The 14,726-nt window shown below is 42.6% G+C and overlaps 1 protein-coding gene across 7 annotated transcripts in view; it reads right to left on the minus strand.

The window, feature by feature from the left end:
* The window catches only part of LOC121584376 (PDZ and LIM domain protein 5), a 121,303-nt gene that overhangs the window by 90,811 nt on the left and 15,766 nt on the right, over window positions 1–14,726 (minus strand). For 6 of the 7 annotated variants that reach the window (XM_041900210.2, XM_041900208.2, XM_041900211.2 and 3 more), the window contains exons 1-2: window positions 13,769–13,871; window positions 13,025–13,191 (exon numbers count right to left, since the gene is read on the minus strand). In XM_041900210.2, coding sequence (XP_041756144.2) covers window positions 13,025–13,123 — 99 coding nt within the window. In that variant the 5' untranslated portion in view covers window positions 13,124–13,191; window positions 13,769–13,871. Of the gene's footprint in view, window positions 1–13,024; window positions 13,192–13,768; window positions 13,872–14,726 lie in introns of those variants that run through there. The other variant, XM_041900209.2, reaches the window with a different exon arrangement.

A 14,726-nucleotide genomic window follows, 5' to 3' on the forward strand; every position in this document is an offset into this window, starting at 1 on the left:
GGTCTTGTATGTCTTCCATTTCCTAATAATTGCTCCTACAGTTGATTTCTTCAAACCAAGCTGCTTACCTATTGCAGATTCAGTCTTCCCAGCCTGGTGCAGGTCTACAATTTTGTTTCTGGTGTCCTTTGACAGCTCTTTGGTCTTGGCCATAGTGGAGTTTGGAGTGTGACTGTTTGAGGTTGTGGACAGGTGTCTTTTATACTGATAACAAGTTCAAACAGGTGCCATTAATACAGGTAACGAGTGGAGGACAGAGGAGCCTATTAAAGAAGAAGTTACAGGTCTTTGAGAGCCAGAAATCTTGCTTGTTTGTAGGTGACCAAATACTTATTTTCCACCATAATTTGCAAATAAATTCATTAAAAATCCTACAATGTGATTTTCTGGAAAAAAAATTCTCAATTTGTCTGTCATAGTTGACATGTACCTATGATGAAAATTACAGGCCTCTCTCATCTTTTTAAGTGGGAGAACTTGCACAATTGGTGGCTGACTAAATACTTTTTTTCCCCACTGTAAATATTTATTTTACTATGTCGATATGTCTTTGTTGTAAGTGTTTTGACATCAAACTGGTGGCAGTTGTGAAAAAAGTCAATAGTTGTAAGAGTTAATTTAAAATAATGCCATTGTTAATGAGATGCTTTTTATTTTTATTAATTGGGCTATTTTCTCTTAAAACATATGCTCTATCCACACTCATGGACAATATGGACACAGATTTATATATTTTTTATATTTATATATATATTAAAAAATGTATATAAACTACCAAAGTTACCATAGATTGCCATAGATTTTCTGTTAATTACCAAAAGTGTGTTTGAGTTTATGTGAGTGAGTAAGTGAGTGAGTGAGTGAGTGTGTGTGTGTGTGTGTGTGTGTGTGTGTGTGTGTGTGTGTGTGTGTGTGTGTGTGTGTGTGTGTGTGTGTGTGTGTGTGTGTGTGTGTGAGTGTATTACTATCCTTGTGAGGACAAAGGCTATTTTACGCTAGATTAGGGTTAGGGTTACAATTAGGGTTGGAATTAGGGTTAGGGGTTAGGTTTAGGGAAAATGTTTAATGGATCTTTTGGGGGGTCCCCATAAGGTTAGTAAAACATGCTGTGTGTGTGTGCGTGTGTGTGTGTGTGTGTGTGTGTGTGTGTGTGCATGCGTTGAATACTTATGCATGTGTACGTTTGTTGTATGCATTCGTGTGTGAGTGTTGGTGCACGTGTGTGTCTGTGTGTGCGGGGGCGTGTATTCAAAACCATGTGTGGATCAGCCGTTAAAACCGAGGTCAATTAAACACAATGAAATAATTGAGTGTCTCCTTGGGAGCAGGAAGACGCGGTACAATGGAGACACGTACAGTACAGCACCTCACCTCACCTCACCTCATTCAGGGGCTTGAGAAAGGAAGCCAGCTCAACCAGGGCCAGTGGAGTTAATTAGACGGAAGTCAGACTCCAACATGGACACTCCAAGAAAGCTCCTACTGTCAATACTCAGAAAAAAAAGGGTTCCAAAAAAGGGTTCTTCGGCTGTCCCCATAGGAGAACCCTTTTTTGCTTCCAGGTAGGATCCTTTTTGGTTCCAGGCAGAACCCCTTTGGGTTCCATGCAGAACCCTCTGTAGAAAGGCCTCTACATGGAACCCAAAAGGGTTCTACCTGGAACCAAAAGGGTTCAAAAGTGTTCTACCTGGAACGAAAAAGGGTTCTTCAAATGGTTACACTATGGGGACAGCCGAAGAATCCTTTTAGGTTCTAGAGAGCACCTTTTTTTCTAAGAGTGTAGTACTAAGGAGCATGGGAAAAGAGAGAGAAATATTGAGAGAATGAGATCAATTCCTGGTCTACCATAGAGAGATGGTGGGTCTTCAGATTAAAGTGTTGTGGGTCTGTTTAAAAACCCAGTGATCAAATGTTCAAAACGTTTGGAACTAGTTCTACTAAACCTCAATATGTGTCTTGCAAACACAAATAGATCTGGTACCAGGCTAGGACAGATTATAGAGACACTAGAAGGAGGAGGGAGAAGGCTATATCTGTGTCCCTAATGCAGTAGCAGTGCGTGGGTAAAATCACTGGGGAAGCTCCCCAGTTGTTTGCTCTATAACCTGTTAATTAATATGCCTTGCAGCCGTGATATAAAGGCCTAAAGGCAGAGACAATAAGAAGACACAGTGGCAGAATAAATGAAACCACACCTTTGTTTTATCACAAAACCGGATAACAACCTCTATCCAGTGAAGTCCACAAAGCATATTGCATGTACAGTAACAGACAGTTACATGACCTACAGCATGGTCAATCAAGTTAATGTTGGACTACTAAACAACTATTGATTTAGAACCACAGAGAGTTACCGCAAGTCGCAAAGAGAACAGGAGCTGCCTCCACTGTTCCAATAAAACACAGAAAAATACGAAATATAAATTATTATTTAAAAATAATAATATTATTGGTCCATTTTTGGGGGAGGCCTGGCCTTCCCTTGGCCTCCATGAATACACGCCAACGCCCAAATACCACCCTATTCCCTACATTGTGCACTACCTTTGACCAGGGCCCATAGGGGGTAGTGCACTTCAAAGGTAGTGCACTACATAGGGGAAAGGGTGCCATTTGGTACACAGCCTATAGGTTCCAGTCAGTGCTCCAAGCCCTCTGCTGGGCCTCTGGCAGGGTTCCATGGAGGCAACAGTAAACAGTCCTCCTGAATAACTAACACTATCCAGGAGACCTTGTGCCAGACGTTCCCCCAGAGGAGCCCACACACCGACCCAGTCCTGGGAACAGCAGGACATCCGCTAACACTTCACCACTGTTTGTATTCACATAAATACATCTGGAGAATCTGACCTCGGATCAGTTGATCTCATGTGTACAATAGATAGATGACCCGTAGAGATAGGAAGAGAGAGGAGGGGTTGGGGGGGGGGGTTGAAACTCTAAATGAGACAAAGTGGTCTAAGGGAGGGAAGGTTTGTGATGAATTATTGTAAGAAGTTCCTTGTTTGACCTGCCACTCGGGTATTCATATTGTACGGGGTGTTACTCACACAAAAAAAAGGCTCAATATGTTAACACGCATACAGTACAACCAATACAACCAAATAATAACTGGAAACATAAATAGTGAGGGTTACATTTTCAGCTAGAGATGGATATCAGTGCCGTGTTTTTTCAACAGAGCACATAAAGGACGGTCCATATATTGCTCAGCTGGAAAGAAGGACATGTGTACTTTATCCATTATTTTAAGGCATGTGTTCAAAATAATCTCAGGGATTTTCTTTGAAACGTGCATTTCAGTTGCATATAAATCAACGTCACAAACTAACCCAAGGACGGAATCCTACATTTATTAAAATGTCCGAACATTGATTTTGTTCGCAGCTTAAACTTTCCCAGTGCTAAGAACCGTGTGCGGTTTTAACACGTATGAGATGAAGGAGTGGACAAGCAGATGTTCCCCAACACACTTCAGTAAGTAAAGCTAAGGAACAGTAAACAGATTACCATTTTTTGTGTGTGTGTGTGACAGTTTACCCACCTTTTACGGAAAAAAAATGCATTGAAAGTATAAGGAGCGTTACATTTTTCACCGCGATCGGTGATCAGAGTTTAGCCGATTTTTTTTTACCACTACATCACTGCCTGCAATTAAATCATGTTATAATTTATAAGCCAACAAAAGCTTTATTTTTTTAACAAGAGTAAAATAATCAAATATGGCCAAAAACTGCAAAACAGCAGTTAAAGCTTAAAGTCCATAGCAACTCAGCAACAGAAACACAACAACAAACATGCCGTTGAGAGAGAGGGAAGCTCACCTCAAGCAGCGCCACGCATACAGCCATCAACGGCACATCATAAAATGACCGAATTACGGTTTAATTTAAAGAATGCACTGTGAGAGTTAAATTAGAATCAGTACGGATGACGGCCGGGGGACACTATTTGGCATGACAGGCCCTGGTCAAAAGTAGTGTGCAAAAAATAAAAATAAAGGTGCCATCTGGGACGTAGACAGTTTTACAAGTGCGCGACAAATAAGGCACTACCCTCATCCAAAGATTACAAAAATGGATGTAGGTAAACCATAATAGAAGTAGTTATGTAGCCTAGGCTCCACCTGTATTGCATTATGGTAGGCTGGCTCATGTTCATCTCTCTCTCTATGACCGGATTAAACCTGTTCTATGAGGGTTTTATCTGCCTGGCTGTAGGTCTCATCAAGACTGAAATGGGCTGCTGCTGCTAGCACCTTCTCTGACAATACTAACAGAAAGCACTAACAGACGTTATGTGTGGATTGGATTCTGTTGTTGTTGTTGTTGTTGTTGTTGTTGTCGTCGTTCTTGTTTACATCAACTGCCAGTGACTTTTCTTTTTCTTTGTTAAAATGCAGTCAAACACCTTGGCCCGTATGCATGAAACTTAATGATGAGAATTACTTCTGAATGAAAAAGTTCCTTTATGCATACAGGCCCTTGTTTCTAGGTTAGGGCTGTTAGGACCTCCATTCAATCCACATCCGCTGGGACCTGAGAGAACTCAACACAGTAACTCATCACATTTCCTCTTAACTAAAGACAAACTAAGAACGATCATCATCATAGTATTTGACATTATACTAATATCAAATCAAAGTTTAGCTATATACTATATAATATCATTCTGTTAGGTAGAATCCATTTGGATGGCCTCAAATTATACCATTGTCAAATCCCCAATGCCCATTGCTGTTCTAGGTTGCCCCTAGACACTGATCTTGGGTCAGTTTTGTATTTTACCCACTAATAGTAAAGGTTAGGAATGGTGGAGGAGAAGCTGATCCTAGATCTGTACCTAGGGGAAACCCCATAGCGCTTATCTAACTGTTAGCTGGTCTATGTTCAAGTCGACAACACAAAGATACTTTAGAGCAATAGCACTGCGTCACTATAGAAGCCCCTACAATCACCACTACCATCACTTTAGGGCAGGGGGTTCTCAAAGTGAGGTACTGCAAGCGGTCTGCAGTACCTCAACTTTTTTTTTTTTTACATTTAATTTGTTTAATGAATAAAGTAACAACAGATTAAACAAATTGTGGCCAAGGGATCCGTGGAATAAGTTTAGAGGGTGTAATACAATACAATATAATGTAATATTATTAATCTACATTAATGTTTTTAACCCTGGGCTTGCGAGGCTAACAGAGATATTGGTATCCACAGTATACATTTTTCAACTAAATAATTATTGTTTTCCCCCCTATTTTTTTTTTCTTCATAAACGCACTGTAATTTAAGCTTTAAAACTGAAAAGTTTTCTCTCTGCCTCATGGCAAAATGTATAGAATGGCAGGAAATGAGCTTTAAAACTGCCAAATGTTCTCTCTGATGCCAAGAGGCGGGCCTTTAAAATGTTTCTTCCCAGGGCACGAGGTTCGTCCGACTATGCACTGCGGAAGTCATAGTAAAACTCCTTGTATGCTATTTTCAGTATCTCACTCGAGTTGCGTTCTGATTATAAGGGGGTCCCTGATGAACTTGCTATAACAAAAGGGGTCCCCAGACCCAAAAAGGAACCCCTGCTTTAGAGAACATTCTCTATAGGTAACCCAATTAGCAACCACATGCAGTGCCTACAGAAAGTATTCACACCCCTTGACTTTTACCAAATGTTGTTGTGTTACAGCCTGAATTTTAAATGGATTAAATTGAGATATTTTGTCACTGGCCTACAAACAATACCCCATAATGTCAAAGTGGAATTACGTTTTTCTAAATTCAACCCCTTTGTTGTGGCAAGCTTAAATAAGTTCAGGAGTAAACATGGTCTTAACAAGTCACATAATAAGTGTTATGGACTCAGTCTGCGTGTAATAATAGTGTTTAAGGCCAATGGCAACTTTAAAACAGTTACAGAGTTTAATGTCTGTGATAGGGAACAACTGAGGATGGATCAACAACATTGTAGTTACTCCACAATACTAACTTAATTGACAGAGTGAAAAGAAGGAAGCTTGTACAGAATAACAAATATTCCAAAACATGCATCCTGATTGCAATAAGGTAATACTGCAAAAAAAAGGTGGCAAAGCAATTAACTTTTTGTCCTGAATACAAAGTGTTATGTTTGGGGCAAATCCAATACAACACATCACTGAGTACCACTCTCCATATTTTCAAACATAGTGGTGGCTGCATCATGTTATGGGTATGCTTGTAATCGTTAAGGACTTGGGAGTTTTCAGGATAAAACATAAATGGAATGGAACTTAGCACAGGCAAAATCCTAGAAAAAAACCTGGTTCAGTCCGCTTTCCAACAGACACTGGGAGATGAAGACACATTTCAGTAATCACTTAAAACACCAATAACTTAATAACTTAAAAGGCCAAATCTACACTGGAGTTCCAAGCGACGGTGAACGTTCCTTAGTGACCGAGTTACAGTTTTTACTTAAATCTACCTGAAAATCTATGGCAAGACCTTAAAATGGTTGTTTAGCAATGATTAACAATCAATTTGACAGAGCTTGAATAATTTTGAAAAGAATAATGGGCAAATGTTGCACAATCCAGGTGTGGAAAGCTCTTAGAGACTTACCCAGAAAGACACAGCAGTAATCGCTGCCAAAGGTGCTTCTACAAAGGGGCGTGAATACTTACACTATAAATACAAAAGTATGTGGACACCCCTTCAAATTAGTGGATTCGGCTATTTCAGCCACACCCATTGCTGACAGGCGTATAAAATCGAGCACACAGCCATGCAATCTCCATAGAAACAATGGCAGTATAATGGCCGGACTGAAGAGCTCAGTGACTTTCAACATGGCACCGTCATAGGGTGCCACTTTTCCAAAAAGCATGTTCGTCAAATTTCTGTCCTGCTAGAGCTGCCCCGGTCAACTGTGAGTGCTGTTATTGTGAAGTGGAAACGTCTAGGAGCAACAACGGCTCAGCCGCGAGGTGGTAGGCCACACTTGCTCACAGAACGGGACATCCACCAAACTGCCTCTGGAAGCAACGTCAGCACAAGAACTGTTCGTCTGGAGTGGTGTAAAGCTCGCCGCCATTGGACTCTGGAGCAGTGGAAACGAGTTCTCTGGAGTGAAGAACCACACTTCACCATCTGGCAAGCTGACGAACGAATCTGGGTTTGGAAGATGCCAGGAGAACACTAGCTGCCCGAATGCATAGTGCCAACTGTAAAGTTTGGTGGAGGAGGAATAATGGTCTGGGGCTGTTTTTCATGGTTCAGGCTAGGCCCCTTAGTTCCAGTGAAGGGAAATCTTAACGCTAAAGCATACAATGACATTCTAGACGATTCTGGCTTTCCAACTTTGTGGCAACAGTTTGGGGAAGGCCATTTCCTGTTTCAGCATGACAATGCCCCATGCACAAAGCGAGGTCCTTACAGAAATGGTTTGTCGAGATCGGTGTGGAAGAACTTGACTGGCCTGCACAGAGCCCTGACCTCAACCCCATCGAACACCTTTGGGATAAACTGGAACGCCGACTGCGAGCCAGGCCTAATCGCCCAACATCAGTGCCCGACCTCACTAATGCTCTTCTGGCTGAATGAAAGCAAGTCCCTGCATCTAGTGGAAAGCCTTCCCAGAAGAGTGGAGCGTGTTATAGCAGCAAAGGGGGGACCAACTCCATATTAATGGCCATAATTTTGGAATGAGATGTTCGACGAGCAGATGTCCACATACTTTTGGTCATGTAATGTATTTAAATTAGATATTTCTTTATTTCATTTTCAATACATTTGCTAGAATGTCTAAAAACTTATTTTCACTTTGTCATTACGGGGTATTGTGTGTAGATGGGTGAGGAAAATAATCTATTTAATCCATTTTGAATTCAGGCTGCAACACAACTAAATGTGGAAGGGGTGTGAATACATTCTAAAGGCACTGAACCAACTGAAATCACTTCCCTTCCATACAGGAATATGAAAGTATCCCATATCTGACTCTCTCGTTTCCATTGATTGTACCATAAACATAGATATTATACCATAAGGGAGTAGGCTTTTCCTTCTAATGTCTTTGTTGAATCTATTGAAACCAAAGGCATTCAAGCGTATACAAGGTTATAAAGGGAAAAAAATAGGGGAAGAATTTGATATTAAAACACGGCCTCAAGACTCTTTATATAAATGTGAGTAATCCGTCAGTAAGAATCTATATTATGTTCTGAGAGTTTTAAAAGCTCTGATACGAGCCAAATACCTTTTTAAGTGATTGAACATTCATGTAATATGAACAGCTGCTCTACGTGAGGACTGACTCATTCAATACAATGCATCTGAAAAGAACTCGCTTTTTTCTCCACAGCTGTGTTGCATTGTCTTATAATTGGATCTGACATGCACTTAATAAAGAGACACAAGGAGAACCATGTTCCCATAGATACTTCACTGCAGGCTTTGCCAAAGCCACGGAAAGCCGCGGAACACTTTATATAACGTAATGTTTTGCAAACCAGATATAAAATCTGGCCCAGTGTTCAGAGCCATGGTTTCTCCAAGTCAGGCTTCCATGTCAACCATAACCGGTGAGCTAATCTCAGCTGCTTTTGGTAAGCGTAGAAAGCCAAGACAAGGCAGGTAAAGCGTTTCAGAGATTTTGAAAAACAAAAAAAACTATGAATTGACTAGGATCTCCATATCTCTATACAGCAAGACCTATGGAACCCACATGAAACAGCATGTAAAGTAGAACATTGCTAACAGACATGCAGACACAGTGAATGAAGACATTGCTAAAAGACATGCAAACACAGAGAATGAAGACATGCAATAGTAGCATAATGGTATTTCGTCATGTGACAGAGAACTGAAGAAAACATGGCACCCATGTATTTGCGTGACTGTGGTACAACATTGCAAAACTAAATGACGCCTACCTAAAATAGTCCTAACAACCCAGTGTTCACAGAATGACGGAGAAACTGAATGACAACATTGTCTGAGTGTGAAAGACAAAGAAAAACAGTGCCTTTGGGACTGCACAGAGAACACTTGAGAGTAAGACTGTCACTCCGAGGGAAACGTTGTCAGACTCGCTACTCCAAATCTACGTACTTGCCGTTGGTGGTGCGGGAACTTGGTTGTCTACCAACCTTAAATCCCAGAGTGTCACAGTCTGAAAGGAATGTCGGAGCAAGGTAGCATTGGTAGCATGGTGGAACATACATACAGCAGCATTCACCAATAATGTATCTCTCTGTCTCACACCTACAGAGATGGCTTGGGAATCTAATTTGACGTCAGATTTGACACCAGATCTGTCTCAAAGTCAGCTTTGGCACCAGATCTGTCTCTTGACACTACAAAATTACGGCTGTGTTTACAGAGTGAGTCCAATTCTGACCATTTCTAAATTATTGGCAAAAGAGCTGATCTGATTGGTCAAAAGACCAAGTAGTGAAAAAAGATCAGAATTGGGCTCCCTGTATAAACACAACCTAAGAGTTGAAAACCAGTTTTAAAAATAAACCAGTTTCAAACTAATGTAGTGTAAAAGGGCTCTTTGTTTAAAAAAAGACATCATCTCTAACTAGCGGAGGTTTGATTTTTGATACCTGCTGAGAGTGATGACACCTTGACTACTGTTGCCTGATAGATTAGTGATGAGTGATTTCTATGACACCTTGACTACTGTTGCCTGATAGATTAGTGATGAGTGATTTCTATGACACCTTGACTACTGTTGCCTGATAGATTAGTGATGAGTGATTTCTATGACAACTTGACTACTGTTGCCTGATAGATTAGTGATGAGTGATTTCTATGACACCTTGACTACTGTTGCCTGATAGATTAGTGATGAGTGATTTCTATGACACCTTGACTACTGTTGCCTGATAGATTAGTGATGAGTGATTTCTATGACACCTTGACTACTGTTGCCTGATAGATTAGTGATGAGTGATTTCTATGACAACTTGACTACTGTTGCCTGATAGATTAGTGATGAGTGATTTCTATGACACCTTGACTACTGTTGCCTGATAGATTAGTGATGAGTGATTTCTATGACACCTTGACTACTGTTGCCTGATAGATTAGTGATAAGTGATTTCTATGACACCTTGACTACTGTTGCCTGATAGATTAGTGATGAGTGATTTATATGACACCTTGACTACTGTTGCCTGATAGATTAGTGATGAGTGATTTCTATGACACCTTGACTACTGTTGCCTGATAGATTAGTGATGAGTGATTTATATGACACCTTGACTACTGTTGCCTGATAGATTAGTGATGAGTGATTTATATGACACCTTGACTACTGTTGCCTGATAGATTAGTGATGAGTGATTTATATGACACCTTGACTACTGTTGCCTGATAGATTAGTGATGAGTGATTTCTATGACACCTTGACTACTGTTGCCTGATAGATTAGTGATGAGTGATTTCTATGACACCTTGAGGAGTTAGAGTTAAGCACCTCATCTAAACAGAATTCCTCTCTTTGCGTTCTCAATTTTCTCCTTATGTGCGTACAGACACCTTGAGACCGACCATACAAAGGTTTACGATGTCACAAAGAGGTTCAATATTAACGTTACTATAAGAGTAAAACAGAACAGAACCTTCTGTTAAAATACTGATTCGTGTGTCTAAGCGATAAACTGTTGTTTAGGCCTCAAACATGTTTGATTAAGATAAATGATCAAGAGTGTAGGGCCTGTCAATCCAAATTCCCCTAGGTACAGATCTAGGATCAGCTTCCCCTCCCCTTAATAATAACCTAAACCATTAGTGGGGGAAATGAAAAGCTGCCCCCAGATCAGTGTCTAGAGAAATCTTCCCCCCCTAAACACTGGCCAGACAAGGGTTGGTGTAACCCTGGAGAAAGCCTGCCCCCCCCTAGCTGGCACACAGTTGAGAAAGACCGAACAGTAAACAAGTGTCTCTAAAAAAGCTCCAATAGCCAACACGTCCACTTCGGTTCTCTTCCTGTGGCTTTCTTTCATAGCACAGCTGTAACATTTTTATTGACACCCCCCGAAAAGCAACACCATCAATCTACGCCTTTTTTAGAGCTGCTGGTCTGGCAGAATGACGAATGAATGACGCTCCCCACAGGCTCCACAGTTGAGACTGTGGCCATCGCAGTATTCGGAGGGACGTTCACAAATCTAACACAGCAGGTCTAGCCAAGCATCTCTCTGTCAGCGTTCTCACCCCCAGCTGTGCAGCATCATTCCCTGTCAAGAGCAGAGTTTGAGTCCTCAAAGGCGGTCATACTCTCTCAATATATGTTATCATAATACAGTCTTATTGGCTATCATCTCAAAATGATATTGAGGAATGAATACATTTTGAGTCAATGAAAATGTGCTATTTATAGAGATATAACATATTACGAGCCTAATAATAAAACATTAGAACGTCTCATACAGTACACAGCCTCACATTTACAGATACATCATTTCTGTATTTCATTTTACATTTCTTATCAATTTTCACTTTGTCATTATGGGGTATTGTGTGTAGATGGGTAAGAAAATAAATATTTTGAATCCATTTTGAATTCAGGCTGTATCACAACAAAATGTGGAATTAGTCAACGGGTATGAATACTTTCTGAAGGCGCTGTACATGCCTGTTATAAGTTATAAAGCATTTTAAGTGTTCCTAAAATACTATTGTGAAACTGTGGACACTTCAGAGAGAGGGGGGTTGTTAAGTCATAGACAACGAGGTCAGAAAACAAGAAAGGGTTATTAAAGTAAGGCATGTCCACAATAAGCATAATAGAGGTAAAAACAATGGTCTGGCACCAGCACTGGGGCTTCTAATAACCTATGCACATGGCTTTTTCCAAGAACCTCTACTGTAGTTAGATTGGGAAGTGACCATATCTGTTATGGTCTGCATCCCAAATGGCACCCTATTCCCTATACGTATGACCAAGGCCCATAGGGGCTCTAGTCAAAAGTAGTGCACTAAATAGGGAATAGGGTGCCATTTGGGAGGAGCCCATTGTCCTTTGGCCTCTCTTCGAGAAACTCTGATAGGTCCTTGCCGCTCTTCAGTGTTCCGAGGCTCCGTCCACAATCTTTAAATGGAATTGAATGGCTCGGTCTCTGGTGTGGAAACAATAGTGTTTATGGAGTATGAGTAATGTCTCACAAGAGATGTAACAGAGGGAGACTGAGTTCAATTAGAGTGTTAGATCATAGACTGGCATTACAGCGGGGCTCTCCCGCTCTCACCAGTCCTTGTTAACCCTGACCCTCTTCTCTCCGCCACTCATTTCTATACCGTGGGAGGCGTGCATTACCAACATAGCATTGGACAACATATATACCCATACATGTGTAGGCCTACCATTGTATACAGTAGGTGGGGCACATAAGCAGTGTGTGGCTTCAATTGTTTGGTTTGGACTTTTGCGGGGGTTTGCAACTCACCTGACCAATAGTCTAGGGGAAAGACTGGTCCATACATTTTGGGTGCTGATGGGGAATGACAGTTGAAATAAGCTCATGAGGCATTCATAAGTTACATTGTCTTGCCAATGCACCCAAACCTCACATAGCCAGAGAACCTATCCATTAGGCTACTGCTGCCCTCAGTGCGTTGCCAGTTTGGACAGTATGCCGGCAACACTGAGAGAGCTAAGGCAAAGTACATCCATCGTCTTTTACAACCCTCAACAGCCAGATGGCATCGTAGGGATGGTAGCCATTCTAGAGCTGAGAGGTTTCTGAAGTGGGCTGGTGGAACGGGAAGGGGGAGGGGCAGGGGGAGGGGAAGGGGGAGGGGCACCAGGACAGTGAACAGAGCAGCAAGAAGGTGAGGAGGGAGGAGGGGGGTTAAGATTAGAAGGTAGGGGCCAATGCTTGCTCCAACCAGAGACATTTCAGGGAATATTGAGAGGGTGTCAAGCAAGAGGAGACGGAGGGGGTTGTGTGTGCGTGTGTGTGTGTGTGTGTGTGTGCGTGCGTGTGCACGCGCGCGTTTGTGCGTGCGTGTGTGCATGCGTGCGTGTGTGTGTGCGTACTCACCCTGGAGATGGTGAGTGGCATGTTGAAGTCTTTTCCCCCCTGCAGTCTGAAGCCCCATGGGGCAGGGCCAAGCAGGGACACACTGTAGTTACTGCTCATGGTTCTAGAACACTGGTAAGGATGGATTTCCACTGGTATGTTAACCCCGTAACTCTGGCTTCCAAGATCTGGGATGTGATAAGGGAAAGAGATTGTGTTTATTATATAATTGGAAGCAATACGGACAATCCATAAAAGTCTGTTAAGATTGAAATCAACCTGAATACCATACCTTATATTCAAAAACAATATAGGTGAACATTTATTTAATATATACATAAATCTGAGTTTAAAATCTGTGGTCAGATGCAATGTTCAAATATGATTAAATATTAAATGCAGAGAGAATACACTGTACTTCCTAGCACATAAATAAAACAAGGGAGCGAAATACGTTTCTTAAAATAAAACTCATAACATTGTCAAACGAGAGCCTTCAAATCTCAGCCCACAGGATTCCCAAAATAATAAACCGTATCACTGTGTGGAAAACTATTCTAATAAGTAATAGGCTACAACTGAAGGACACGACTAGAAGATGTTTAAACACAAATGCTACTCAGGGGCTGGTTTCCCAGACACAGATTAAGCCTAGTCATTAAGTAAAAGGCATTATTTAATGGAGAGTCGGTATATAATCCCGGACTTGGCTTAATCTGTGTCTGGGAAACCAGCCCAAGTGTTTTAGAATATGTCAAACCCTACCTCTATAGTAGGTAGTCGTATCAGAGATGTAACTGCTGTGCAGATAGGTGGACAACGCAGGACACAGACCAATTCCCCAAGACAAATCCCTTACCGGCAAAACACTGAGCCACACAGCAGTGATGTAATGGCCCTTTATACTGGACTAGTGAACGAGGGGAAGGGAGGGGGTAAAGGGGAGGGGTTAACAGGGATGGGGTAAAGGGGAGGGGAGATGGGGTAAATGGGAGGGGAGATGAGGGGAGGGGGGTAAAGGGGAGGGGAGGGGGTAAAGGGGATGGGAGATGAGGGGAGGGGGTAAAGGAGAGGGGAGATGAAATGAGGGGAGGGGGGTAAAGGGGAGGGAGATGAGGGAGGGGGTAAATGGGAGGGGAGATGAGATGAGGGGAGGGGGTAAAGGGGAGGGGAGAGGAGGGGGGGGGAGGGGGTAAAGGGGAGGGGAGATGAGGGGAGGGAGGGGGTAAAGGGGAGGGGGATGAGATGAGGGGAGAGTAAAGGGGAGGGAAGATGAGATGAGGGGGAGGGGGTAAAGGGGAGGGAGGGGGTAAAGGGGATATGAGGGGAGGGGAGGGGAGATGAGGGGAAGGGGAAGGGGTAAAGAGGAGGGGAGATGAGGGGAGGGGGGTAAAGGGGAGGGGGGATGAGATGAGATGAGGGGAGGGGGGTAAAGGGGAGGGAGGGGGGTAAAGGGGATATGAGGGGAGGGGAGATGAGGGGAAGGGGTAAAGAGGAGGGAGATGAGGGGAGGGGGGTAAAGGGGAGGGAGATGAGGGAGGGGGTAAAGGGGAGGGGAGATGAGGGGAGGGGGTAAAGGGGAGGGGGATGAGATGAGATGAGGGGAGGGGTAAAGGGGAGGAGGGGGGTAAAGGGGATATGAGGGGAGGGAGATGAGGGGAAGGGGTAGAGGGAGGGGAGATGAGGGGAGGGGGTAAAGGGGAGGGAGATGAGGGGAGGGGAA

This window comes from Coregonus clupeaformis, chromosome 16 (assembly GCF_020615455.1).
Source record: "Coregonus clupeaformis isolate EN_2021a chromosome 16, ASM2061545v1, whole genome shotgun sequence".
In the NCBI taxonomy this organism is placed as follows: domain Eukaryota; kingdom Metazoa; phylum Chordata; class Actinopteri; order Salmoniformes; family Salmonidae; genus Coregonus; species Coregonus clupeaformis.